Consider the following 27,755-nt stretch of genomic DNA (forward strand, 5'->3'; position numbering starts at 1 on the left):
AACTGAAACTATTCCCATTAAACATTATTTCCCCCTCCCCAACACCCTCAGGAACCAACCAGCATTGTAGTTTCTGTTTCTACGATTCTGACCACTTTAGATGCTTCACATGAATAGAATCATGGTATTTGTCCTCTTGTGACTGGCTTCTTTGTTTAGCATCATATCCTTTGGGTTCACCCACGTTGTAGTCTGTGACAGGATTTCCTTTTCTAATGCTGCATAATATTCTCTTGTATGTATATGCCACAACTTGTTTTTCCATTCATTAGCTGAACAGTTTAGCTGCTCCCACCTCTTGCCTATTGTGAATACTGCTGCAATGAATACTACTATGCAAATATCTCTTCAATAGGGTGCTTTGACAGAGTTGTTTGTTTTGGGAGACATTTTTGTTATAGGGTGTGTGCACTTGCCAGAGAGACAGAGACAGAAAGTGAGAAATCATCCCCCAGTGGGGATGGCCATGCCACAATCCCGTCTCCTCCATTTTCCTCTCAGGATTATGGGCACACACATGGTGTGATTTTTAAGTTGCCAGGTCTAGGACTCAAGCCACAGTCAACTATGTGGGAGTTGAGCAATGTAACCATTATGTCATCTGCTGGTCCTGACAGATTTTTTTTTCTTTTGAGAAATTTTTGTAATAGAGCATGTGTGCTTGACAGAGAGACAGATAGCCAGAAATCACCCCCCTCCCCTCAGGGAGACAGACATGCTGTAAACTCTTTTCCTCTATTCTCCTCTTGGGATTTTGTACATGCATGCACATGCGACCAGTGTGTGGGTCTGGGACACAAACCGCAGTTAACTACATGGGACTCCAGTGACGTAACTGCTACGCCATCTGCTGGTCCCCAGATTTGTTTTTAATACTGGCCTTTTAGGTCCAGCATCTGTATTGCAGCCTGTGGCCTGCTAAACTGTGGAGGCAGAGGTCACATGCCAACCACAATTCGAATCCGTGGCCTGGTCAGCCTGAAAACAAGTGTGCAAAGGAGTGTGCCTGGTAAGCTAGAGGCCAGGAGGAAATGAACTGAAGCATGACCACGTCCTGTGGAAAGTGCTTTTCTCTCTGTCTCTTTCTCTCTCTCTCTCCCCTCCTCTTATGAGCTCACATGCTCTCTGGCAATATAAAAAAAAAAAAAAAAAACAAGGCAAGTATCACTTTAGAATATGACTGATTTCAGCAAGGAGATTAGAAAATAATATTTATTTATTATCTTAAAAAAAAAATTTCTTATGGGACACAGGCGCTCACCAGAGAGAGAAACATAGCTACCTGGTCTGACACTTGAACCACAGTCAACCATGTGGGAGTCCAGTGCCTTAACCACCATGCCACCTACTGGCCACCAACGTGGAGATTTAAAGCTTACACTAGCTGGAAGGAAGGAAGAAAATTAAGAAGGGAGAGAAGGATGGAAGGAAGAAGGACAGACAGACCAAACTCTTCTTACTACTACACCAAAACTGATACTTGATGTAAAAATCAAATCATCTTCCTATGAAACATCCAGACTATCATAAACATCGAGAATAAGACCAAATCAAAACCTTTTTAGGCAGATACACTTCATCTGAAATGAGCCCTCCATAACATAGTCAAATACACCCTATGAGCAAGTACTTGCTCGTGATGGGTTCTGAAAAGTTGTCATAGCTTTTATATTTACCTCTCTGTTAAACATGTCACGTAATTAAAGCTGGGTAATTTTAATGTAGTAATAGGGCAATAAACTTAGCTTGTCTGATTTGTCACAGTAGCTCTCTTAAAAGTGAATATCTCCAGAAAATGTTTACATTACATATACTAAATGTAAAGAAGCCCCATTAAAAAGGAACAATTTTGAAACAACATATTCCTGGGGAGGCTGTAAAAAGTTCATGGAGAATGCATATTATGAAAAAACTAAGAACAAATTTCAAACATTTTTTTGCACCAAAATAAAAGTCATTATTTTAATTCCATTTTTTCACAAACTTTTTGAAATATCCTTATATACAGTGTTTAAAGCTACTCACTCTACTAAATCTTACACACATATCAGAATTCAGTACAAATGATCTAAATATTAACAGTTAAGCACAGATATTTCTAGATATCAAGAGCCACTTTAAAAAAGAATTATTTATTTATGCAATTTCATTTTTCATTATTGTTATTATTATTATTATTATTATTTTAATGTGACCTGAGAGAGAGAGAGAGAGAGACAGAGAAAGGGAAAGTGAGAAAGCAAGCTGCCAGGTCCAGGTCTTGAACTGTGGTCGGCCATGTGGGAGTTCAGCGCCTCTCTCCACCATGCCACTTGCTGCCTCCAAAAGCCACTTATTTTTCAAGAGTACTTTCTACACACATAGCCCCCTTACTCTACCTGTGAATGAAATTCAGCTCCACTGAAATAAACATGACAGAAATAAGATAACTTATTTTTTAATAATTATTTTATTTAACTTTATTTATTTGTTTGTTCACTCATTCATTCATTTATTCATTCATCCCAATTTGACAAGATAGGGACAGAGTGAGAGAGAAAGAGAAAGCAAGCCACCAAGTTCAGGACTCAAAGTGCGGTTGGCCAGGTGGGAGTGCAGCATCTTAACCACCACACCACTTGCTGGCCCCAGGTAACTTAATTTTTAAGTTTTCCTATAGGGTGTATGTGATTGCTAGAGAGACAGAGACAGATATATATAGAGAAAGTGAGAAAGCACTTCTCAGGGGGATGGACACACCACAATCCCTTCTCTACTCTCCTCTTGAGATTTGGGATATACACGCACATGTGTCCAGCATGTTTTTCAAGCTGCCAGGTCCAGGACTCGAACCATGCAGTCAGCCACATGGGGTCCAGCTGCCTTACTTTCCATGTCATCTGCTGGCCCAGAAATAAGATAACTTTTTTAAGGCTTCTAAAATGTACGTTAAAAATGCTAAGGGGAGGTGGGGGGAGACAAGGACAGTGGTACAGATCAGCTAACAAAATTATTTTATTCCTAATCCTACAAGAATTTCCCTGTGGGATCAGCAGTTAGCATAATGGCTATGTCGCTGGACTCCCATGTAGTCTACTGTGGTTCAAGTCCTGGACCTGGAGGCTTAAACTCACACCGGGCGCGTGAGCATGTGTGCCCAAGATCCCGAGAGGAGAATGAAGGAGAAGGGATTGTGGTGTGGCCATCCCCCCCTGGGGGGTGATTTCTCACTTTCTGTCTCTGTCTTTCTGGTGAGTGCACGCCCTATAGCAAAAACCTTTCAAAAATAAAAAAGAATTTCCCTGTGATCTGGAGCAAAGTATATTACTTTTGTTCTCTACTAGCCTCCAGTAAATGAAATAATAATAAAGATGTTCAATAAGCTATAATTTATAATAACCAAAGAAGGGAGGGCCACCAAAATATCTATTATAGGAAAGACAATAGTACATCTATTTAAGAGGATGTTTTGCACATATTTAAAAGCATTAAGTAGGGACTGGCTGGTGGATCCCACGTGGCTGTCTGCATGGTTCGAGTCCTGGACACAGTAGCTTGGGAAGCACCCCAGGTGGTGTGTATTTGGGTATGTACACCCAAATCCAGAGAGGACATGGAGGAGAATGGATTGCAGTGTGGCCATCCCCTGGCAGGTGATTTCGCACTTTCCCTCTCTCTTTCTCTCTCTCTATCAGTCAATCAATCAATCAATAGATAAATAAGAGAATGTAGTAAACTACAAAACACATCAAATTATAAAAGCAAGTCTCAAAAGAATTAAGTTGGCAAAAAAGTCTATTATTTTAAAATGTACAGAAAATACGCAGGAAGATTAGTAGGTGAGGAGGGTAAGTCTCCTCTTATATCCTTATCCACATTTCCTGCTAGTATGTTTTATGACAAGCATACATCATTTTTATCATTAAAAAAAAAAAAAAGACAAAAATGAATGGGATTTCCTAGGTCACTCAGCAATGTGTCACTTCCAGGATGTGCTGTACGCATTCAGTTCCTCCATACCCTTTCCGGGAGTCGATCACATTTGTAAAGTGACTTGCCCACCGTGGTTCTGAGATTTTTTTGAAAAAATAATTTTTTTAAAGATCTTTTTATTGCTGTTGCCTCAAATAAAAGAACATAGCACCTTTGCTCCCCAACCGCAGAAGAGGTAACCAGGTCTACAGGATGAGCATTTAAGGAAGGAGATTCATTTCTGCCTTATCACCACAGTACAGGCTAGCTGACCAGGCCCAGAAAACCAACAAAAGCGAAACAGAATCCATCTGTGAAAAGGTTAGGAGGTAGGAGACTGAAAACAAAGCAAGGGAGAACGGTAAGGATCCCACACAGGGCATTCCAAGTCTGCTCAGCTGTTTGAAACTCTTGAAGTTTGCCACAGAACTTGTGGAAGAATCTGCCAGGGCACCATTTCCTGAATACCTAAAGCAGCTGATTCAGAATCAGAGTTACTAAAGAAGGTTTTTAAAGATAAAGGCTGGTTTGCTTGGGAAATGGATACCCTCTGGAGAACAGAACTTTCGTCCCTGTTTTTAAAATGGGCTTAATGCCATTTCCATTGTTCCCCTCAACTCCTCATTTGTGAAACTATGCTCTTGACAACTGCAGTTTTGTAAGGCACAGTACTTTTCAGGAACACAACTTCCAAGGATATCAAAGGATTTGAGAGAGATTACAAGAGGACTTCAAGTTAGTAGGACCTGGGTTCAAATCCTACATTTTAACTCAAGCTGCATTATTACCCCAGGGCAACTTATGTAGCCTGATCTCAGAATAAAACAGAGACAGTATGCTGTAAACAATGGAAATGCAGAATTATAAACATCTAAGCAAGTACCCTAAGTGCAGAAAACCCTTGATAAAATGGCGGTATGATTTTTACATTACAGAATCTTAGACTTAGACTATAGTACAGGGGGTGGAGGAGTGGGTGAGGGGACAGGAAGAAAAACACCTGCAGTGTAACTCCTGTCATTCCATGGGACTACATGTCTGGCATTCTAATTCACTGAAGATGAATTGACTCCGTCAGCTCATGCACAGTATCAGTGCATTTGACAGAATACAGCAAAGTTAGGACTTATATTGTAAGCTATTTTAGAAACTGCCTAGTTAGCAAATTAAACCAGCTGTAAAAATATCCTGGTTTCCATTCACAACAAATACACGACAAGCCATTCTCCTTTAATGAATCCAGCCTCCTGGCAACATGGTCTGTTATGCATAAATTCATTCCTTAGGGTTGTAGAGACACAATTTTCTTAAGATGGACTAAAACTGAACTATTTTCTAAGGGATAAAATGGAAGAGGAGTTTGTACAGATTCCTGGTAAATTCTTTAATTCTCCATCCCATTCAATCTAGGATGCTACTGTTTGAATAAAATAATAGTAGTTATGTCAGTACTTTAAAAAGTCTTAACTGTTTTTCCTTTAAAAGGGCACATGAAAAAACAGTCTGCTCTGCAATATAATATTTCAAATTCTGTGACAGAGGGAGGAAAAAATCTACTCACTCCCATAAAGAAGCTACCCTAGCAGACTCACAATTCCAAGTCCAAAGCCAATTACCCCTTAAGAAGTTAGAGGAAAAGGGGCCAGCAGGTGGCATGGTGGTTAAGGGCACTCGACTCCCACATGGCTGGTCACAGTTCAAGTCCTGGCTTTGGTGGCTTGCTTTCTCACTTTCCCCCTCTCTCTGTCTCCCACTTTGTCCCTCTCCGGTCTAAATTTAAAAGTTAAATAAAATAATTCTTTTAAAAAAAGAAGTTAGGGGACAAACCCTGAATTATTTACATGTTGGCTATATTGTTTGTAATTCCTGATCCTTTAGGGAAACAACCTGTTATTTAAATCAGATCAAAAGTAACCAAATGAATAACCAAATGAAATAGAATTTCAGAAAATACTACTCAAATAAACTCACTCTTAGAATGTGGGGAAACAGTCTATTAATTTAGTTTGGTTCATAAAGACATTGCTAAGAAAAGGATGTACCATGTTAGACTTTCTTTGGAAATCAACCAAACTGAATTAGTTCAATTTGGAACATACTCAGCCTTAAAGCTTTTGCTAAAGCATAACATAAATTTTGATTAGCCAAGTTTGAAAAGCGACAAAGCCAACGTTCTTGTCCCTCCAGTTAGTTGGTCTATAAATAGAAGTAATGCCTTCACAGCCACCAAAGCTGGTAAGTTCCACAATGTCTCCAATGTACACATCCCCAGCAAACGTGCTCTCAGCATGTCTAACCAAAGTGCTTCCGACAGACAATCTGTAATTGGACCCTTTTTAAATAAACTGTGACTCACTGTTTGCTTTCTTCACCAGGAGGTGGAGTTTTGCCATGCCCTTCCATTACAAAATCCTCCTGTTCCACCTGCAAAGGCAAGCACCACAGGTCAGCAGCAGTCAGTAACTAAGAAGCAACTCGTTCCCAGGGGCCAGGACTTGCCATGGGCAGAACCATGGGGCCATTTCACTTGGTGCCCAGAACAGAAGCCTAGGCCAATTATTTTTCCATCTCCAGGTTTGCATGAGGCATTTCTCCTTGGGTGACAAGATTTGCAGGATGAAAAAGAAAGTATGTTGATATGCAACCCATATAGCTATGAGAAAGGATTAGCACCCAGAATATAAAAGAACGGCTGTGAATCAGGGAGGAAAAGACAAGTTAGTAGAAAAATCTGCAAAATAACTGAGTAGGAATTTCACTGACAAGAACACATAAATACATGGACCATAAACATCTGAAAAGACGTTCAATCTCAGAACCAGCAGACAGCATAATGGACTCTCATGTAGTTGACTGTGGTTCAAGTCCCAGATTCAGCAGCTTAAAACTCATACTGGCAGGGCCAGTAGGTGGCATAGTGGTTGGAGTGCTGGATTCCCACGTGGCTGACCATGGTTCGAGTCCTGGACCTGGTGGCTTGCTTTCTCACTTTCCCTCTCTCTCTAGTGAGCACATATACTCTATAGCGATTTTTTTTCAAAATAAAAAAATACAATAAAACAAATGACTCTTTAAAAAACTTAACTCATGTTGGGCACATGTCCAGGTGTGCCCAAAATCCTGAGGGGAGAATGAAGGAGAAGGGATTGCGGTGTGGCCACCACCCCCGGTGTGTGTGTGTATGTGTGTGTGTGAGAGAGAGAGAGAGAGATTTCTTTCTGCCTCTCAGGTGAGTGCATGTGGCCTATAGCAAAACACTCCCTCTAAAAAGAAAAAGGTGTTCAATCTCATGTCAAAAACAAAAATGCAAATTAAAATCACGAAGAAATACCACTTCACAACTACTAGGTTGACTAAAATTAAAAAGTCAGGCAGTATCAAGTATTGGCAAGGTTACAGAGCAATGGCAACTCCTAGCAGGAGGGTAGATTGGTATTGGCACAACCACTTTGAAAAACAGTTTGCCATTACTTAGTACACTTGAATTCATGTATGTGCCACACAAACCAGTAATTTCATTTCTAGATATATACTCTAAAGAAACCTTTGCACATATTCAAAAATCAATATAAAAGTGTTTTTGCTTGGGACCAGCAGTAATGGCTATGTTGTTGGATTCCCATGTAATCGACCGAGGTTCGAGCTCCAGACCCGGTGGCTTAAACTCACGTCAGGCACATGTGCATGTGTGCCCAAGATCCCAAGAGGAGAATGGAGGAGAAAGGATTGCAGTGTGGCCATTCCCCCAGGGGTGATTTCTCGCTTTCTGTCTCTCTCTATTTCTGGCAAGCGCATGCGCCCTAAGCGAAAACCTCTCTCAAAAAAAGGGGGGGGAGGCAGCAGTTAGTGTCATGGCTATGTTGCTGAACTCCCATGTAGTCGACCCTGGTTCAAGTCCCAGACCCAGTGGCTTATACTCATGCCAGGCACATGTGCGTGAGTGCCCAAGATCCCGAGAGGAGAATGGAGGAGAAGGGATTGTGGTGTGGCCATCCCCCCGGGGGTTGATTTCTCACTTTCTGTCTCTCTGTCTCTCTCTGGCGAGCGCACGTGCCCTGTCACAAAAACCTCTCAAAAAAAAAAAAAAAAGAAGAAGTTTTTTTGCTATAGGGCACATGAACTCACCAGAAAGAAATAAAGGGAAAGTGAGAAATCACACCCCTGATCCCCAGCGGATGGTCATACCACAATCCCTTCTCTACTTTCCTCTTGGGATTTTGGGCACACAACACACACTTGCCCTCTGTGTTTTTCAAGTCGCCAGGTCTGGGACTTGAACTAAGCAGTCTGCCATGTGAGATCCAGCTACCTTACTACCCTGCTGGCCAATTTAAGTATTTTTTTTAATAGGGAGAAATAACAGTAACAAAAGTTGGGCACAGTGATACATGCCTGTGATCCTGTCTACTCAGGAGGCTGAGGCAGGGGCACTGCAACACAATATGACTATCTGAAATACACTAAACACACACACACACACACACACACACACACACACACACACCAGAAACATCTCTCAACAGTTAAACAGATAAATAAGCTATAGTAATAAAGCCAAAAGACTACTAAACCACATGAGGACAAAAGAACTACAGCTCCAGGGACCAGCAGTTAGCGTAATGGCTATGCCGCTGGACTCCCCTGTAGTCGCCCCCGGTTCGAGTCTCGGACCCGGTGGCTTAAAACTCACACCGGGCACGTGTGCATGAGTGCCCAGGATCCCGAGAAGAGAATGGAGGAGAAGAGATTGCGGTGTGGCCATCCCCCCTGGGGGGTGATTTCTCACTTTCTGTCTTTCTTTCTCTCTCTGTCTATCTGGCCAGCGCATGCGCCCTATGGCAAAAAAAAAAACTCTCCAAAAGAAAAAAAAAAAAAGAACTACGGCTCCACCCCTCAACCACTACGCCATCTACTGGCCCTCTTGAATTTTACATTAATGACTCATACTGTAAATGTATTCTTGTTTCTCTTGCTCAATATTATGTTTTGGCGGAAAGCTGCTGGCATGGTGGTTAAAGTGGCTGGATCCCACATGACTGACTACGTGCTTTGAGTCCCAGAACTGGCTGCTTGGTGAATGGACTAGGCATCTGTGTGTGAGTTTGTATGTGTGCATATGTGTGTCTAGAATCCTGAGAGGAGAATGGAGAAGGAATTGCAGCGTGGCCGTCCCTGGGGGGGGGCAGGGGAAGGGAGTGCCTTCTCTCTTTCTCTCTCTTTTTCTCTCGATCTCTCTCCAGTGAGCACATGTACCTCACAACAAGTTCTATAAAAGGAAAGGAAAACGTATGCTTTTGTGACTAATCACACCATTCACTACGACTTCATTCAGACAGGAAACTGCAATCACACAAGATCCTCTGCCTTCCTTCCTTAGCCCTCATCCAACTGCTCACCAAGTTCTGCTTCTTCCTCTTCAACTGCTCTCACATCTGCACACATATGATCCCTTGGGGGTCCCCTTTGACCACCAGCTCCTCCAAATCCCATTATTACAAAAGCCTTCCCTCCCTGGTCTTGAGCTTCTGGGTCCTACAGTGTTTCAATCCATCCTCCAGACCACTTACCATCGAGTCGCCTTTGCAAAATGCAAATTTGATTGCATCACTTTCCTGCTCAAAACTCTTCAATGGCACTAAGTCACCAATCCTGAGAGACACAATTTCAACTCCTTTGCTTTGGTCACCTCTATCTGTCCCTGTGCCCCACTCATTTCTTCTTTCTTGTTTGCTTTTAACTTGCTACATGTGTATACAGTGCCACAGAGAGACAAGGAGTTGGTGGGGGGTGGGAAGGATGGCTACACTATATTCCCTTCTACTTCATTCTCCTCTTGGGATTTTGGGCACAAACACACAAGCCTGGTGTGTTTTTCAAGCCACCAGGTCAAGGACTCGGACTGCATGGTTGGCCATGTGGAATGGAGCTGCCTTAAATCCATGCCAAGGGTTGGCCTCTCACTCACCTAATCTAAATCCTGGTGGTTCATACACTATACCCTTCATGCCTCTGTGCCTTTACATATAATGCCCACTCTTCCCAAGACACCCTAGTTTTACTCCCCACTCCCACCACCAACCCACATACAAGGGGGCTTCAAACTGAAAATGAAATTAAAGTACAAGTTTAGAGGGCAGCAGGGGGCATGGTGGCTAAGGCATTGGGTTACCATACAGCCAACCATGGTTTGAGTCCTGGATTTGGCAGGTTGCTACCTCACTTTCCCTCTCTCCGGTCAAATTAAAAAATAATAATGATGAATGAAGTTGAATAAAAATAATTCTTTAGTGGCTAGCAGATGGTGTAGCAGTTATGTCACCAGACTCCCACATGGCTAACTGTGTTTCAGATTCCAGATCCGGTGGCTTGAAACTCACACCGGGTACATGTGCATGTGTGCCCAAGATCCTGGGAGGAAAACGGAGAAGAGACTGCAGCATGGCCATGCCCCTTGGGGGATGACTTCTCACTTTCTTTCACACTGTCTCTGTCTCGCTCTTTGGCAAGTGCATGTGCCTTAAGGCAAAAACAAAACAAAACAAAAACCCTCGAAAATAAAGACAAAATACTAACACTATTTTTTTTTCTTTTGAGAGAGAGAGATTTGCTATAGGGTGCATGTGCATGCACTCACCAGAAGGAGAGAGAGCCAGAAAGTGAGAAATCACCCCTCCAGAGGGGATGGCCACACAGCAGTCCCTTCTACTCCAGTCACCTCTCGGGATTTGGGGCACAAACGCACATGCACTTGGCCTGAGTTTTAAGTGACTGGGTTTGAGACTTGAAGCATGGTTGACTACACGGAGTCCAATATGTAACCATTATGCCATCTGCTGGGCCCTACTTTTTTTTTTTCTTAAGAGAGAGACTTTTTGCTATAGGGCACATGTGCTCACCAGAAAGATAGAAAGTGAAAAATCACCCTCCAGGGAGAATGGTGATGACACAATCCCTCTCCCTCCATTCTCCTCTCTTGATCTTGGGCTCACATGCACATGCACACAGCATGAGTTTTAAGGCCCAGTGTGAGTTTTGTTTTGTTTTGTTTTTGCTTTTTGGAGAGGTTTTTGCTATAGGGTGCATGCGCTCACCAGAAAGACAGAGACAGACAGAGAGACAGAAAGTGAGAAATCACCACCACCCCCCCAGTGGGATGGCCATGCCGCAATGCCTTCATTCTCCTCTAGGGATCTTGGGCTCGCACACACACACGCCCGGTATGAGTTTAAGCCACCGGGTCCGGGACTCAAACCACAGTCAACTCCATGGGAGTCCAGCCACATAGCCATTACGTCAACTTCTGGTCCCCCCCATCATGAGTTTTAAGCCACCAGGTCTGAGACTCAACTGAGGTCAACTACATGGGAGTCCAGCAATGTAACCTTACGACATCTGCTGGTCCCTACTTCTTTTTTTAATTATTTATTTATTTTTATTTATTCATTCATTTATTTCAAGTTGACTAGAGAGACAGAGAGAAAGTGAGAAAGCAAGCCACCAGGTCCAGGACTTGAACTGTGGTCAACCATGTGGGTTTGTCCAGTGCCTTAACCATCACACCACCTGCTGGTAACCCCCTAATTTTTTTTTAAGAGAGATTTTTGATATAGGACACATGCTTTCACTGGAGAGACAGAGACTTAGAGACAAAAAGTGAGAAATCACCCCCTGGGGGTATGGCCACACCACACACAATCCCTTCTTCTCCATTCTCCTCTCGGGATTTTGGGCACACACGCACATGCGCCTGGCATGAATTTTAAGCCACCAGGTCTGAGAACTGAAGTGTGGTTGACTACTTGGGAGCTCAGTGACATAAGCATTATGCCATCTGCTGGTCCCCAAAACAATAATTCTTCAAAAAAAATAATAAAGTGGGCCAGCAGATGGCATAGTAGTTATGTCGCTGGACTCCCACATGGCTGACCACAGTCCGAGTCCCGAACCTGGCAGCTTGAAACTCACTCCAGGCACATGTGCACGCATGCCAAAGATCCAAAAATAATGGAAGAAAAAGGATGTGGCTCGGCTATTTACCCAGAGGGAGGGTGATTTCTCACTTTCCCTCTCACTGTCTCTGTCACTCTTTCTCCAGCGAGTGCATGCACCCTAAGGCAAAAAACTCTAAAAAATAACTATTGTAAAAAGTATAAATAAGTAAGTACAAGTTTATTTTTGTGCTAAATATCTTTTAAATGCAAAGGTTTTTTTCATAATATGCATTTTTTATGAACTTTTTGAGGACCCCCTCATACACTTCAAACTCCTACACCCTGCTTTAAGTGCCAATTCAGATTCTTTCCCGAAGACGCTGTCTCCTCCAGGCTTCATACCTCCTCCCACTCTCCCTCTACTTAGAAGGCACTAAGAACGGGCTGGAAAAATCCCTTCTTAGTACTACTTCTATTTTCCTTAAGTTCACTTCCAATCTCTCCACATTCTTATCTCTTTTCTTTTTCTAAAAATAATTATTTAATTGTGTTTATTCACTAATTTTTTTTTTCTTCTTAATTTGACCACAGAGAGCGAGGGAAAGTGAGAGAAAAAGCCAACCACCAGGTCTGGGACTCAAACCATGATTGGCCATGTGGGAATGTTCAGCGCCTTAACCACCATGCCACCTGCTGGTCCCACTTATTTCTCTTTTCCACAAATTTCTTACACATTTTGACTTAATTTGGTGTTCTGACCCCTCCTTTCCCTTGACTCAATTTCAAGAATTTCAATATTTATCTTCACAAAACTTACACCCTGTCCTCACCTTTCTCCTACTGCCACTTGCTGATTCAACAGGTTATTTATGAGTTTGTTTGTTTCTATTTCTTGGGGGAGGGATAAGATGAGAGAGGCATGCTCAATGGGGTCTTCTCGTGCACCATTACTGTCTCCCCGTCCTCCAGCCCACCGGGATATTGGGCTCACACACCCCTGGTGTGCTCCAGCTTAGGCTCTGATGCCACTGCTGGTCACGGACTTCTGGTACGCAGATCAGCGTGCTACCATCTGTGCCCCTGAGGCTGGGCCTGGCAGATACTTACTGAACTCTTATTGCATGGTAAGTGTTGTGGAGACAGCCTCTGGTGAAGACAATCTCTGCTCTCAAAAATCTATGGGTTGTGGGGACATGGTTTGTTGCCTGTTGATGATGTCATTTATAGTATTCTCAATGTACCTGCTGTGTGGCGTATGTCATGTTGGGTAAAACCTCTTTACAATTTAAATGATATATAACAATTAAAATGTATAAATAATAATAGGTAATAATAATAATAAAAGATAAAAATTATGGGTTAGTGGGAAAGTCAGACAAAAACTGGAATTACAAAATAGTCAGAATGCAATGACACAACACAGAAATGGCACTTCACTCAGCCTATCCTAGGCAGGCGGCCCATCTCCTTCCCACCTTAGTAGGAGGTGCCAGGTCCCAAGCTCTGGGTCTCACCACCAACTTATACTGTTCCATACTCAGGCCCAGGAATTCTGACATCAGACTTTGACCCTGTCTCTCACTCCCTCCTTCCACTTGAACCTGTAAGAAGTCCTTATGTAACTGCTAGCTGCAGGTTCTTCTCTTCTCAGAGTCCACACAGACCTTCCCTGCAGGCGGCCCTATAATTGTTCTCAATACTCTAGATTTGTTTACCGCCTTGCTTGCTTTTAGGACAGGCCTTTACAAATGCATCCCAATTAACTTGTATTCAGGCCTCCTGTTTCAGTTCCTCGCCTAGAAGGCCCACCTTCATCCTGTCTTCTAGTCAGCCTTCCAAGACTGTTGTTTTTTTTTTTTTTTTTTGAAAGGTTTTTGCTATAGGGCGTGTGCGCTCGCCAGACAGACAGAGAGAGACAGAGAGACAGAAAGCGAGAAATCATCCCCCGGGGGGATGGTCACGCCGCAACCCCTTCTCCTCCATTCTCCTCTCAGGATCTTCGGCACGCACGCACATGCGCCTGGCGTGAGTTTAAGCCACCGGGTCCGGGACTCAAACCTCAGTCAACTATGTGGGAGTCCAGCGACATAGCCATTACGCTAACTGCTGGTCCCGAGACTGGTTTTAAAGTTACTTTTTCTAGGAAGTATCTTCTGCCATCTAGCACTTCCTCCTTTGGCCCTCCTAAATGCTCCTCCACATCTACCTTGCAACCTCTCTCTGTAGCTGTGACCCTTAGCTCACTGGTGGTGGGCCTGGAATAGAAATGTAATCTTTGTTTGCCATCCCAGCACTGGAACGTGTTCCTCCTGATTGTCCATTCATTCACTGATTCATTCAATACAGGTTCCAGATGATTTCTATGAACTATAAAAGCACTGGGTTTAGACCTGGGCCTGGGCCTGGGCCTGGGCTAAGCCTGGGCCAGGCCCATAGTGCAGCGGTTAGGCACTATGCCTAGAGAGCCAGATCCCACTTGGCTAACACAGTTTGAATTCTGACCCTGGCAGCTTGAGGCACACTCCAGGCAGGCGTATGTGTGCATGCCCTAAATCCCAACAGGATGGAGAAAAATGAGGCATGACCACACCCTACTAGGGGCTGCTTTCTCTCTCGGCAACTAAATTAAAGGGGGTGGGAAGTACCAGGCTAAAAGACCGAATGAATGTCTAACCTACCCAACCACAACCCTCACCCATTTATTTAGTACTCTTTCAGTCTACTTGAAAGATGCCAAATCCATCACTAGGCACCTGCCCCAGTCTATCACTCAGAAGATGACAATGTCTAAGAGCCCAAGACAATCCTGAAATGCTACTTCAAACTAGGCCCCTCTTTCATTCTTTGCATGACTATATAACAAACCTGCATTTCAGCCATATTTCCCCCTTTCTACTGCTCTGCAAAGGTAACCTCATCACTTACTTGTACTTTTTGTTCTAATTAATAATAGATGTGCATGCATGTGCAAGTGAGGGGGTGGGAGGGGAGCACCCTCCACAGGGTCTGGTCATGCTGTGACCCCTTTCCTCCAGTCCTCTAGCCAACTGGATCTTAGACATTTGCACATGTGCCCAGTGGGTGTCAGGCTGACCAGGCTGGGAATTAAAACTGACATTCCTACACGGGACGGGGATTCTCTTAAGCAGCATATTCCCACTGCAACCATGGGCCTCAGCACTTGTATTCTCACTACCCTGCTTCCTCTGGGACTCTATATGGAAAGTCTTTCTCTTGCACTTATTCTTCTTCCCTTTCCAAAAAGTCCAGTCCCTCGATCTGCACATATTTTGTAATCTCTCCTACTCTGAAAAATTATTTTGTGCTACTTACCAAATATCCTTCCTTTTATTTTTTATTTTTTTGGGGGGAATTTTTGCTATAGGGCGCGTGTGCTCGCCAGACAGACAGAGAGAGACAGAGAGACAGAAAGCGAGAAATCATCCCCCGGGGGGATGACCACGCCGCAATCCCCTCTCCTCCATTCTCCTCTCGGGATCTTGGGCACGCACGCACACGCGCCCGGCATGAGTTTAAGCCACCTCATCTGGGACTCGAACCGCGGTCGACGTGGGAGTCCAGCGACATAGTCATTGCACTAACTGCTGGTCCCTATCTTTCCTTTTACTACCCAAATTCTTGAGAATAAACTATATCCCACTACTTTCTTTTTTTAAGAGAGTTTTGCTATAGGGTGTGTGTGCACACCAAAGAGACTGAGACAGACAGAGAGAAAGAGAGAAATCATTCCCCAGGCAAGATGGCCACACTGCATTCCCTTCTCCTCCATTCAACTCTCAGGATTTTGAGAGGTGCACCTGGAATGATCTTAAGTCACCAAGGCTGGGACTCGAACCGTGGTCGACTACGTGGAAGTCCAGTGTCGTAACCATTACGCGATCTGCTGGTCCCGAAAAATGTATATTATGATGAAAAAACTATGTATGGGTTTCAACTTTTTTTGCAACAAAATAAACTTTAATTTGGCTTATACTTTAATTCCATTTTGCATGATCTTTTTGAAATCTCCTCAAACACTTGATTTTTAAAGTCAAACACAACAGGCTCATAAACAAAAACAGCACTCTCCACCTCTGTCCTGCCCCGTAACACATCCCTCCCTTGACTCATCCTTCTACTGTAAGTCCCTACTTCTGTTCAAATCAATATTCAGGCTAATAGTGCTGTTACTAGGTAAATCATGTACACAGATGAATCATATGGATGGCATAATTAAATTTCCTTTATTGTATAACTTTCCGTTTTCCCTGCAACTGGCAATTACTACTTCCTCCTCTTCTTTCTGGATTTCTTTTTTTTTTTTTTTTTTTGGCTTAGTATTTATTATGTATTTTTCACTAATTCATTTTCAAACTCTCCAACAGAGCTGTAAATCTCCTCGTAATCAGTTCAAACACTTCAGGTAATCTACTAGTTTCATTCTGGTCTTGGAGACATTCCTCAGGGGTTTGCCCTGTTCCAGTTGAGACTGTGTACTTCCAGGCTGTGAGATCGCTGACATCTCGCCAGGGCCATCTCCTCCCCCCTTCTCCGGAGCTCCCTCTTCTCTCTATGACGGCGGATCTATCTTCCAGACCCTTTGTGTCCTATGCTTTTTCCCTGATTTAGGTGGAGCTTATATTCCACTTACTTCCTGATGAAAGCTATGTGGAAGATGAATTTTTTGAGATCTTAAATGATTAAAATGTTGTTTATCTACACATAACTGACACATAGGACTATTTGTTTATTTATTTATTAGGTTTTTGCCTTAGGGAGGGTGCACTCATCAGAGGGAGGGAAAGTGAGAAGTCTCTGGCAGTGGGGGCAGTGGTGGTGGTGGGGGGGTAAGCACACAGCAATCTCTTCTCCCCTATTCTCCTCTAGGGATTTTGGGGATTCATGCACATGAGCCCAGTGTGATTTTCAAGCCGCCAGGTCTGGGACTCGAACAGCAATTGGCCATGTGGGGGTTCAACACCTTAACGACCACACGATCTGCTGGCTCAGACATACAGGATTTTTTTATCCATATACTTAAGTGAATACAGAAGTAAGACAGTAAACATTTTTCTCTCCAAAATTTTTAAGATGGTGTTCCATGGTATTCTAGCTCCCAGAGTTGCCATACAAAAGTTCAGTATCATTCTAAATCCTAAAGTTTTGAATGTGACCTGTTTATGCTCTAGAAACTTCAGGTATCTTCTATTTACACTTAGTTTCCCTAAAGTGTAAACCACTAAGTAAGGCTATTTTTTCTTTTTCTTTATGTGCATGCCCAAAATTGGCAAAGGAGGGACAAACGGAGAAGGGCCAGCACTGCGACCATTCATTCCCCTTGGGGATGTGTTCTCACTTCCTCTCTACACTCCCTCCCATAGCAAATGATCAGGCTGCAATCCTTTTTCCACCATCTCTCCCTTTAGAGATTTTGGCTGAGTGCATGGTTCACATCCCAGACCTAGCTGCTGTATAATCATGCTGAGCGCATGTACATGCGTGCCCAAAATCCCTGAAAGAGGGAAAAATGTAGGAGAATGAATTGCAGCAAGACCATGCTCCATGGAGGAGTGGTTTCTTTCTCTGCTTCGCTGTCTCTCCCCGCCGAATACACCCCTCTGGCATATATAAAAAAACTATCATCTTAACCATTTGAAAGTGCAAGTCAGTGGCATTAAGTAAATTCACATTGTTGTGTGCTACGGTTTGAATGCTTTTGTCCCTTCCAAAATTCATGTTGAAACTTAACCCTCAATGTAACAGTATTGGGAATTATGGCCTCTGGGAGTGATTGAGTCACAGGGCCCTGATCTCAGGAGTGGGATTAGGTGCCTTTCTAAAAAGGCTTGACAGAGGTAGTTAGCCTCTTTTCTTTTTCTTTTTTTGGAGAGGTTTTTGCTATAGGGCACGTGTGCTCACCAGACAGACAGAGAGAAAGCGAGAAATCACCACCCACCCCCCCCACCCCCCGAGGGGATGGTCACGCCGCAATCCCTTCTCCTCCATTCTCCTCTTGGGATCTTGGGCACGCACACACACACACCCAGCGTGAGTTTAAGCCACCGGGTCTGTGACTCGAACCGCAGTCAACTACGTGGGAGTCCAGCGACATAGCCATTACGCTAACTGCTGGTCCCCGGTAGTTAGCCTCTTTTGCCCTCCTGCCTCCTGTCATGTGAGGACAAACCGTTCTTCCCCTCTGGAGGATACACCGTGAAGGCACCATTTTGAAAGCAGAGAGCAGTCTTCAGCAGATGACGGAAGCTGCTGGCGCCTTGATCTTGGATTTCAGCCCCCAGAACCATGTTTCAGCATGGGTGTGTGGTGCATTTTGTCTATCCCCTCACCCTTCAGCGGATACGTGGATTGCTTCTGCCTTGACTACTGTGAATGCTGCTGCTATAGACACAGGTATGCAAGCACCTGTTCATGTTCCTACTTTCAATGTGCAATGACTTTTTGTTACTAAATGAAGCTTCCTTTCTGGGTTGTTTTTTCTCCTTGACATCTAAGAACTATTTAACATAGCACCCCTCAACACTCCCCAGGGATTATGGCCACACCACAATCTCTTTTCCATTCTCCTCTTAGGACTTTGGGTATGCACACCCATGTATCCGACTTTTTTTTTAAAATTATTTATTTAATTTTATTTATTCATTTATTTACTTATTTAATTTTGGCCAGAGAGAGACACAGAGAGAGGGAAAGTGAGAAAGCAAGCCACCAGGTTCAGGAATCGAACTGTGGTCAGCCATGTGGGAGTGCCCAACACGTTAACCACTATGTCACTGCCATCTCCCCTTCTCCTGCATGTTTTTTAAGCTGCCAGATCCTGGATTCAAACTGTGGAGTTGGTCATGTAGGATCCAGCACCTTCACTACCAAGTGACCTGCTGACCCCTAGGCTCCTAAAATCTTTTAGGTTGTATAATTTAAAAGCAGAAAAAAACACCAACTTTAAGTGCAGCACTCAATGAATTTTAGATATGAGACAGAAAATATCAATCTCCCCAGAAAAATGCCATATGCCCCTTCCTTTGACCACCCCACTATCACCATAGATGAGCCTTAGTACATTCATGATTTTTAGATACTTGCAATTTGGCCAAATGTACCCTTTCTGTCTGTCTTTTTTCACTCAGCATAGCTTCTGAGAGTCACCCATGCTGTGATATCCATCGAGAGTTCAATTTTAAAATTAGTAACATTCCATTGTATAAACATACTACTGGTTCATCAGAAAAGTCATGATGTATTTTCTGTGCAAAATGTGTCATGACTTTTCCAATAACCCAATAAAATTTGTTTATTCATCTATTCATGGGCAGTTGGGTTATTTCCAGTTTGGAGCCACTATAAATAAAGCTACCAAGGACTGGCCCTATAGCCTAGTAGTAAAGGAAGCCGGGTTCCACATGGCCAGTCACAGTTCAAATCCCAGCCCTGGTGGCTTAAAGACCACGCCACCTGTGTGTGTGTATGTGTGTGTGTGTGTGTGTGTGTGTGTGTGTGTGTGTTCAAAATCCTGACAGGATGGAGAAATGGAAGGGGAAGGGACTGACTGCAGTGTGATCGTGCCTTATCTGTTATCTGGAAAAGGGAGTATGATTCAGTTATAAAAAGGACTGAAGGACTGATACATAGTACAATATGGATGAACCCTGACAACATTACGCCAACTAAAAGAAGTCTCATGCACAAAGAACCCATACTATATGATTTTACTTCTATGAAATGTCCAGAAGAGGCAACTTTAAAAAGACAGATTAGTGACTGCCGGGAACTGGGGGAAAAAGAATGGAGAGTTTATTTTTGGAGTGATAAAGATGCTCTTAAATTAGGCTGTTGTGACGGTGGTACAACCCTGTGAATACACTAAAACAACTGAGCTGTATACTTCAGACGGGTAAATTCCGTGACATGTGAAATATACCTTAAAATAGCTTTATTTAAAAAAAAAAAAAGGAAAAACACGCAAAGTATTTTTTTTTTAATTGTCAGAGGGTGCTTGTGCTTTCCAGAGAGAAACAGAGAGAGGGTGAGGGAGAAATCACCCCCAACGGGTCATGGTTCACCCCAATCCCTTGTCCTCCATCTTTCCATCTATTTTAGGATTTGGGGCACATATGCACACACACATGCAAGTTTTAAAGCTGCCAGGGCCAGGATTCAAACTGCAGTTGGGCATGTGAGACCCAGTTCCCTCAACCATTAGGCCAGGGGGCAGCTCTTTGACACACAGTTCAAAACAGTTCCAACAGTCCTATACTTGGGCCTTTTTTATTTCCCAGGTCCCATCTATTATCTCAGTAAACTGAGAACTCCCTAACATACACCTTGATGTACTCTCTCTTTCTACTGAGCTCCAAAATACCTACGAAATATTTCCACCTACGGTTCCTATAGGTACCTCAGTATTTCTAAATCTTACTCTTTCACATCCAGTTACAAAACAGTTGGGTCAGCAGGTAGCATGGTGGTTACAGTGCTGGATCCCACACGGCAGACTGTGGTTTGAGTCTCTGACCCGGTAGTTTAAAAATCATGTTGAATAGCTGTGCATATGTACCCAAATCCCAAGAGGAAAATGGAGGAAAAGGGTCTGCAGCATGGCCATCCTCCTTGGGGCTCGGGGGCGGGGGGAGTGTCTCACTTTCCCTGTCTCTGTCTCCCTTTGTTTCCCTCTGGTGGGTACACATGCCCTATGGTATAAACCTAAAACAAAACAAAACAACAACAAAAAAAACAAAACAAAAACAGTAATAACAACACTAACAACTGCTACCACAATACTGTCATTTATTTCCTATATTAGATGTTATTATTCAACCCATTCTTCCAAATTTTGTCTCCCAGGACCCTCATCCCATTCTTCCTGGACGTTTCTCCTGTCAGTCCCCTCCTCTTTAGACCCATCGCTACTCCCTGATCTCAGGCATTCCTCAGTCTTTTTGGGGAGACTCAAAACTGACCTCCCTGTCTCACTTAAAACCTGTTGGTAATCATTTCTGCACAGTGCTCCGAGAGTGATCTTTCTAAAACACATGTCGGACCAGTGCTCCCCTCGGCTTCAAACCCTTCCCTCTCACCTGCACGGTTCTCTTTTGAACCTCCTTTCTCACACACATCCCAGCGCCCCACTTATCTCTTCTCTCGAGGACTGTGTGACTCTGAACATGCACTGAGCACCCTCTCCCCTCGCAAGCGTCTTTTATACTCAGGTGACTTTTCTAAGAAGTTTCTTGATACACTAAATGTAGTTGATTGCTCTGCCATGGAACTTTTTATGGAGGGAGTACTGAACTTAGTATGGCCTTTGAAGTCAGACAGACCTGGACTCCAATCCAAATGATGTTGCCCTCCAATTATGTAAACAAATGGGAAAAGCACTTGCCCTGAATGATTTCTTTTTCAAGATACTTTTACAATACCAAAATCTAGGAAATCTTGTTATCATTTGCTAAATTAGATTCAGTCGAAGACAAATATCCTAAACTTTAAAGAGCAAAGAAACTTTATTAAATGATGTCTGAGTCTTTTTTTTTCTTTATATCCCTCACTATATCACAACCCCTTCTCTATTGTCCTCTCAGGATTTGGGGCACACATGCACATGTGCCCAGAAAGTTTTCCAAGATGCCAGGCCTGGGACTCCGCCTGTGCAGTTGGCCATGTAGGATCCAATCGCCTTGTCCATCATGTCATCAGCTGGCCCTGATGTTGTTTTTAAAAATACATACACAGACACACACACACACACATATATATATATATATATATATACTTTATTTTTTACAACACATTTTTAAATCATTTATTTCATTTTATTTATTCTTTTCTTTTTTTAATTTTAATTTGACCAGAGAGAGAGAGAAAGAGAAAAAGTGAGAAAGCAAGCTACCAGGCCCAGGACTCGAACTGTGGTTGGCCATGTGGAAATGTCCAGCAGCTTAACCATACTACCTACTGGTCCTCAACAACAGATTTTTTTTTAAAAAAAGAAAAACTGCACAAAAGAGTTTCCATGTATCCTCAACCTAGCTCCTGTTCTTATTAATATCTTAGTGTCTTTGTCACAAGTAGTAAACCAACATGGACACGTTATTATCAACTAAGGTTCACACTTTACTGAGATTTCCGTAAGTTTTCCCTAACATTCCAGGATCCCGTCGAGGGTACCATCATGCATTTAACTGTCACATCTCCCTAAAGCCCGCTTGGCTGTGACAGTTTCTCAGATTTCCTTGACAGTTTTGAGGAGTACTGGTTCTCAAAATCCACTGCGATTCATCTGATGCTCCTCTCACAGTTAGATTGGGGTAACGGACTTTGGGGAAGAAGACCACACAGGTGAAGTCCCATCTCATCACTGCACTCGGGGCCCACCCATAAACAGGACTGATCCTGCCGAGCTGGCCTGGCTCACCTTGCTGAGGCAATTTGCTAGATTTCTCCACTGTGTGCAGTCACATTTAAGGAGTGAAGAGTTGGCTCCACACCCTTGAAGTAGAGGAGCTACATAAAGTATCGGTAATTATTCTGCCTTGAAGATTACGATGAGTTTTTTGTTTTTAGGTTTTTGCCTTAGGGCATGTGTGCTCGCCCAAGAGATACAGAGACAGACAGGGAAAGACAGAGAAAAGGAAAGTGAGAAACCACCTCCAGGGGGTGGCCACACTGCAATCCCTGCTCCTCCATCCTCTTCTCAGGATTTTGGGCAGGCACACAAATGTGCCTGACAAGATTTTCAAGTTGCTGGGTCCAGGACTCAAACCAAGGTCAGCCATGTGGGAATCCAATGCCTTAATCACCATGCCATCTGCTGGCCCCTGTGAGGGTAGTGCTAAATTTACGCTTTGCTGTGGTTTAGTACACAGCCAGATATCCAGAATACGCTCAGACCTTTTCATCATGTCCTGTCACACTTACCACATACATGCCACACACAGTTCTCTCTGCTTATAATACCCTTCTCATCCCTACCCACCAACAAACCAATAAAAAGAAAGAAAGAAAGAAAACCTTTACTCTTTCTACACAATCCGTTCAAGTCTTACCCTCTCCACTGTGGTGCTTCCTTCCAGAAGGAATTCATTGCTCTGACCCAGACACTCATTCAATGCCAGTAACATAGCCCACCTGGTATGGTAACCTGCCTGAACCAGACTGAAAGTTCCCAACATGCAGGGACCATGCCTTACATACATTTACATGCATGCCTGTATACGAAGACATCAATAAATGGTAGGTACCCAGGAAGTGGTTGTTGAATTAGATAATTAACCAAATGACTTTAAAAGTATGTCACTTTTGATAATATCTCAATAAAAAGAATAAATGAGGGACGAGCAGACAGTATAGTGATTACATTGCCGGACTCCCACTTAGTCGACTGCAGTTCAAGTACCAGACCTGGCGGCTAAAAACTCACGTCAGGCAAGTGTGCATGTGTGTTCAAAATCCCAAGAGAAGAATGGAGGAGAAGGGATTGAAGCATGGCTACCCCTCTGGGGAGTGATTTCTCACTTTCTATCTCTCTGACTCTCTGGTGAGCACATGTTCCCTATACCAAAACTCTCTCTCAAAAAAAATAAATGAGACAAGATAATATAAAAACCAGCTGAGGTCAAGATGTGTCAGCAAATCCTCAACAGAGCTGAAACCTCCCTAGTAATGTACAGTTCCATTGTGCAATTAGCTAGACCAGATTCTAAGAAAAACGATCATTACATTCACCAAGTCAAAGCCACATATGACAGATAAAATAGTATCTGTTTTCAGATCAACATGATAACGCAGGCACACAGTTGCCAAATAAATTAGGTCATGTGAGTCTCTCTGAGGGAACAGACCAATGAAGTACGTAGCCTGACCTTTAGATTTCTTAATATGTTATCAAAGACCTCTTAGAGACATAATTTTTAAGTTTAATCTCTGAAAGTGTGGAACAGTATGACAGATTCATGGGGAACTATGTCAGTTATATTCTATTTTCTCTCTCACATACACAGTGAAATGAAATAAGCCCTAAAGTGGGACTTGGGGAAAAGCGAAGAAATAGTCACAGTGCTTCCCAAGGGTATATTCAGGGCCTTCTGAAGATTTACATGAGCAATAACCGTCAAACTGTGCTCCTCCAGTATTTACAATGAAACTTTCACAAACACAGCAGAACTTTCAGAAAGCTGTTAGGTCATAGAAAATTGCATCTTAGTGATCATTCGGGGGCGGGGAATATTTATCTATTTATCTATTTATTTATTTATAGATTTTTGCTATAAGGCATGTGTGCTCACCAGAGAGTCAGAGAGACAGAAAGTGAGAAATCACCCCCTAAAGGGATGGCCACACCACAATCCCTTCTCCTCCATTTCACTTTCAGGATTTTGGGCACCCATGTGTGTGTGAATTTTAAGCTGCTGGGTTTGGGACTCGAACTGTGGTCAACTATGTAGGAGTCCAGCAATATAACCATTACGCCATCTGCTGGTCCCAGAAAAAAATAGTTCTAAACTAAATGTAACATTTCTTCTTCCTGCCATCACTTAAAATGCTTGGAGCCCCAAGAACTAAAGCAAACAAAAAATAAATCATAGTTCAATGGGGCAATTCTGTGTATCAGCATCTAGCATAGTTCTGAACACAAGGCTGGTGCTCAATAAATATTTGCTGATCAATTAGAGGAAGAGAAAGAGGGAGGGAGGAAAGGACATTAAAAATAAGCAAGAAAAAATGGAAAGAACACTTGTGCTTAATTCAAGAATTATCTATGATCTATTCACAGCAACCTCTGACCAACTTTCTAGCAGAAAAAAGAATCTTTCTAAACTCAAGAGATCGAAGTCTATATTTCCCAACTACTCTTGAAAAATTTATAATCCCTAGTCCATCTCTAATTTAAACAAACGCCTCAAAAAAAAAAAAAAAAAAAGCCCAGGAAAATGCTGCACAGTTTCCGAGAATCTCTCTTCAAGATAAACATCAAAATTTACATTCTCCAAGATTTCTGTTGCCAGCCCTACCTATTCTTAAGCATTTCTGATTTCTACCTACACAACACTTGTCTGGGTATTTTGTAAACATATTGACCCTTTTGTTCATTTATTAACTATTCTTAGCACCTTCTCTGTAACTGCAATTCCAAACGCTCTCCCTTAGTAGGAAATCTACATTTGTCATTGCAAGTCTTCCATGGTGCACTCTTCTTTAATTGCCAGAGGGTGCATGTGCTTCCCAGTGACAGAGCAGAACCAGAGAGTCAGACTAAAGAAGAAAGAAAAAAAAAGCCCCAAAATGCCCCCCAAAAGGGGAAGGGCACACTGCAATCTCTCCTCCATTTCTCTAGCCTGTTGGGATGTGGGGCACACAGGGACGAGTGCCCAGCATGCTTCCCATGATTCATGGCCAGGGCCAAGATTCAAACCAAGGTTTGTCATGTGGACTCTGTCTCCCTTAACCATTAGATCATGGGACTAGCACCCATAGCCTTCAAGGCCTTGTAAGGTCTCTGCCTCCCTTACCCACCATCACACTTGGCCACGCAGGTTTTTGATAGTCCTTAGAATAGGTCGAGGGTCTCTGCAGCTGTTTCCTCTGTCTAGAACGTTTCCTTCCAGCTCTCCACTTAGCTGGCTCCCTTGAGCTTTTAGCTGATATGAAGCCTTCTCAGAGATACCTTCCTTGACTAGCATAGGCTTATCCTCTCAAATGCCTATGCTATATTGGTTTACTTTATTTCCTTCTTAGTATCTCTAGTATAATCTGTAATTAATATGTTGGCCCAGCCACTTTGGCACAAGTGGTAGTGTACTGGTCTACAGTGCTAGAAATCACATGGTTTGGATCACGAGTGGACCCGGAACACGCCAGGCATGAGTGCCCAAGATTCTGACTGGCTGGAGGGATGGGGGAAAAGAATCACAGCATGATGAGACACTGTTAAGCCTCTAAAATAATAAAATAAGTAAAATATATAAGTATCTTTATAATACTCGTTTATGTGTGTCTCCCACTGAAACATAACCATCTTGACAGTAGGAACCATAATTTTTGGTTCATTGTTGTATCCCTTGGTGACATGTGCTTAAGAATTATTTATTGGGGCCAGCAAGAGGCATAGTGGTTAAGGCACTGGACTCTCATGTGGCTGACTACAGTTGAAGTTCCAGACCCGGTGGCATGAAACATGCCAGACACGTGTGCATGCGTGCACAAAATCCCAAGCGGAGAAAAGAGGAGAAAGGACTGTAGCACGGCCATACTCTCTGCAGGGTGATTTCTCATTTTCCATCTTTCCATCTCTCTGGTGAGTGTACATGCCCTATAGCAAAAAGCTCTAAAAAAATTTTTTTTAAAGAATTATTTGAGAAAAAAAATTAATTTAGCTCAAAATCATTGTTTTTTTTTTCCTACGAATTTCCCCACTTTCCCTCAAAACCAGCTACCATTCCTGGGACCAGCAGTTAGCGTAATGGCTATGTCACTGGACTCCTACATAGTCGACCGTGGTTCGCATCCCGGACCCGGTGGCTTAAAACTCACGCTGGGCGTGTTTGCGTGCGTGCCCAAGAGCCCGCGAGGAGAATGGAGGAGAAGGGATTGTGGTGTGGTCATCCCCCCTGGGGGGTGATTTCTCACTTTCTGTCTCTCTGTCTCTCTCTGTCTGGCAAGCGCACGCACCCTATAGCAAAAACCTCTCGAAAAAAAAAAATACACACAAAAAAACTCAGCTACCTTTCCTGACTGTTTTCTTTTTACAGACATCCACAAATTATGTTACCATAGTACTATGATAAATTCCTACATTAACATAAAATCATTCCAAATATATTGTCCACATAATGTCATTCTTATTTCAGCTACACCTCCACCCATTCTGTTAAACTATGTTTAAGCAAAAAGAACCCTAAGAAGAAAAAAATAAAAACCTGAATTAAAATAAGACCAGAGAAGTTAAAGTGATAATCTAATTTCTGATAAATAACAGAAGTACCTACTTCCTGTGAATATAAAAGAAGGTTCTTTTAATCTTTAGGTCTAATTGATTCTGAACTAATATACTATTTCAGTAATTGAAAAAGTAAGCTAGTTTTTCATTTTTTCCAAAAAGAAGATGGAAACTGAGTTTATGGCACAATAAAACAGTCTGCATTAGTCTAATTACATGCTCACCAAGCAACCTTCCAATTATCACTTAGCTTCCCGGAGAGAGAATGGACTAGCCAGAGGAACCAAGAATCCAGTCTTCTTCATTTTATATTCCATTATAAATTAATAAATTAGGATCTTGGGGAAGGATGTGTGTACCTCAGCAATCCTGGGGGGTGCATACCCTGAGTGTCCTAGGTGTGTGCCTCTCCATGCGCATTTGGAGTAGGTTCCTAGAGCATGTGTGTACTCACAGGCTCCGCTAACCCTAAGTGAGATTCACAGTCCAGGTGAGTCTGATTAAAGTCTGTAGGCTTCTGCTTCAGCTACAGAAAGGAGGAAGAGCTCTGGTAAGACGGCAAAGAAAAACCAAGAGGACAGGATGGCATGTGTCCCTCCTCCCAACCCATCAACTAGATCATAACCCTGTAGGGGAGAACTCAGGAGCTGGAGGAGCTGTTTGCATGAGGAACCCAGAGCCTCGGGCACAGGCATTGCTTCTCAGAATGTGCAACAGGGAAGAAAAGAATGCAGCTTCTTCAAAACTCCCATCAGGCAGTGAGGACTGGTGTGATGGCAACCCAGGGACATTTTTTTCCTTTTAAAACTTTTACTAGTTTATTGACATAAAATTCATATAACATAAAATTAGACATTTTAAGGTGAACAATTAGGTGGCATTTAGAATATTTATAATGCTGTATAACCATCTCTATCACGTTC

General features: G+C 42.9%; 1 protein-coding gene across 4 annotated transcripts in view; it reads right to left on the reverse strand.

Moving 5' to 3' along the window:
* TNRC6B (trinucleotide repeat containing adaptor 6B) overlaps nucleotides 1–27,755 on the reverse strand; it is a 223,687-nt gene that overhangs the window by 182,163 nt on the left and 13,769 nt on the right. For all 4 annotated transcript variants that reach the window (XM_014588699.2, XM_006150751.3, XM_006150748.3 and 1 more), the window contains exon 3: nucleotides 6,308–6,375. In XM_014588699.2, coding sequence (XP_014444185.1) covers nucleotides 6,308–6,375 — 68 coding nt within the window. The remainder of the gene's footprint in view (nucleotides 1–6,307; nucleotides 6,376–27,755) is intronic.

Source organism: Tupaia chinensis, unplaced genomic scaffold (genome assembly GCF_000334495.1).
Source record: "Tupaia chinensis unplaced genomic scaffold, TupChi_1.0 Scaffold000294_5, whole genome shotgun sequence".
Lineage (NCBI taxonomy): Eukaryota > Metazoa > Chordata > Mammalia > Scandentia > Tupaiidae > Tupaia > Tupaia belangeri.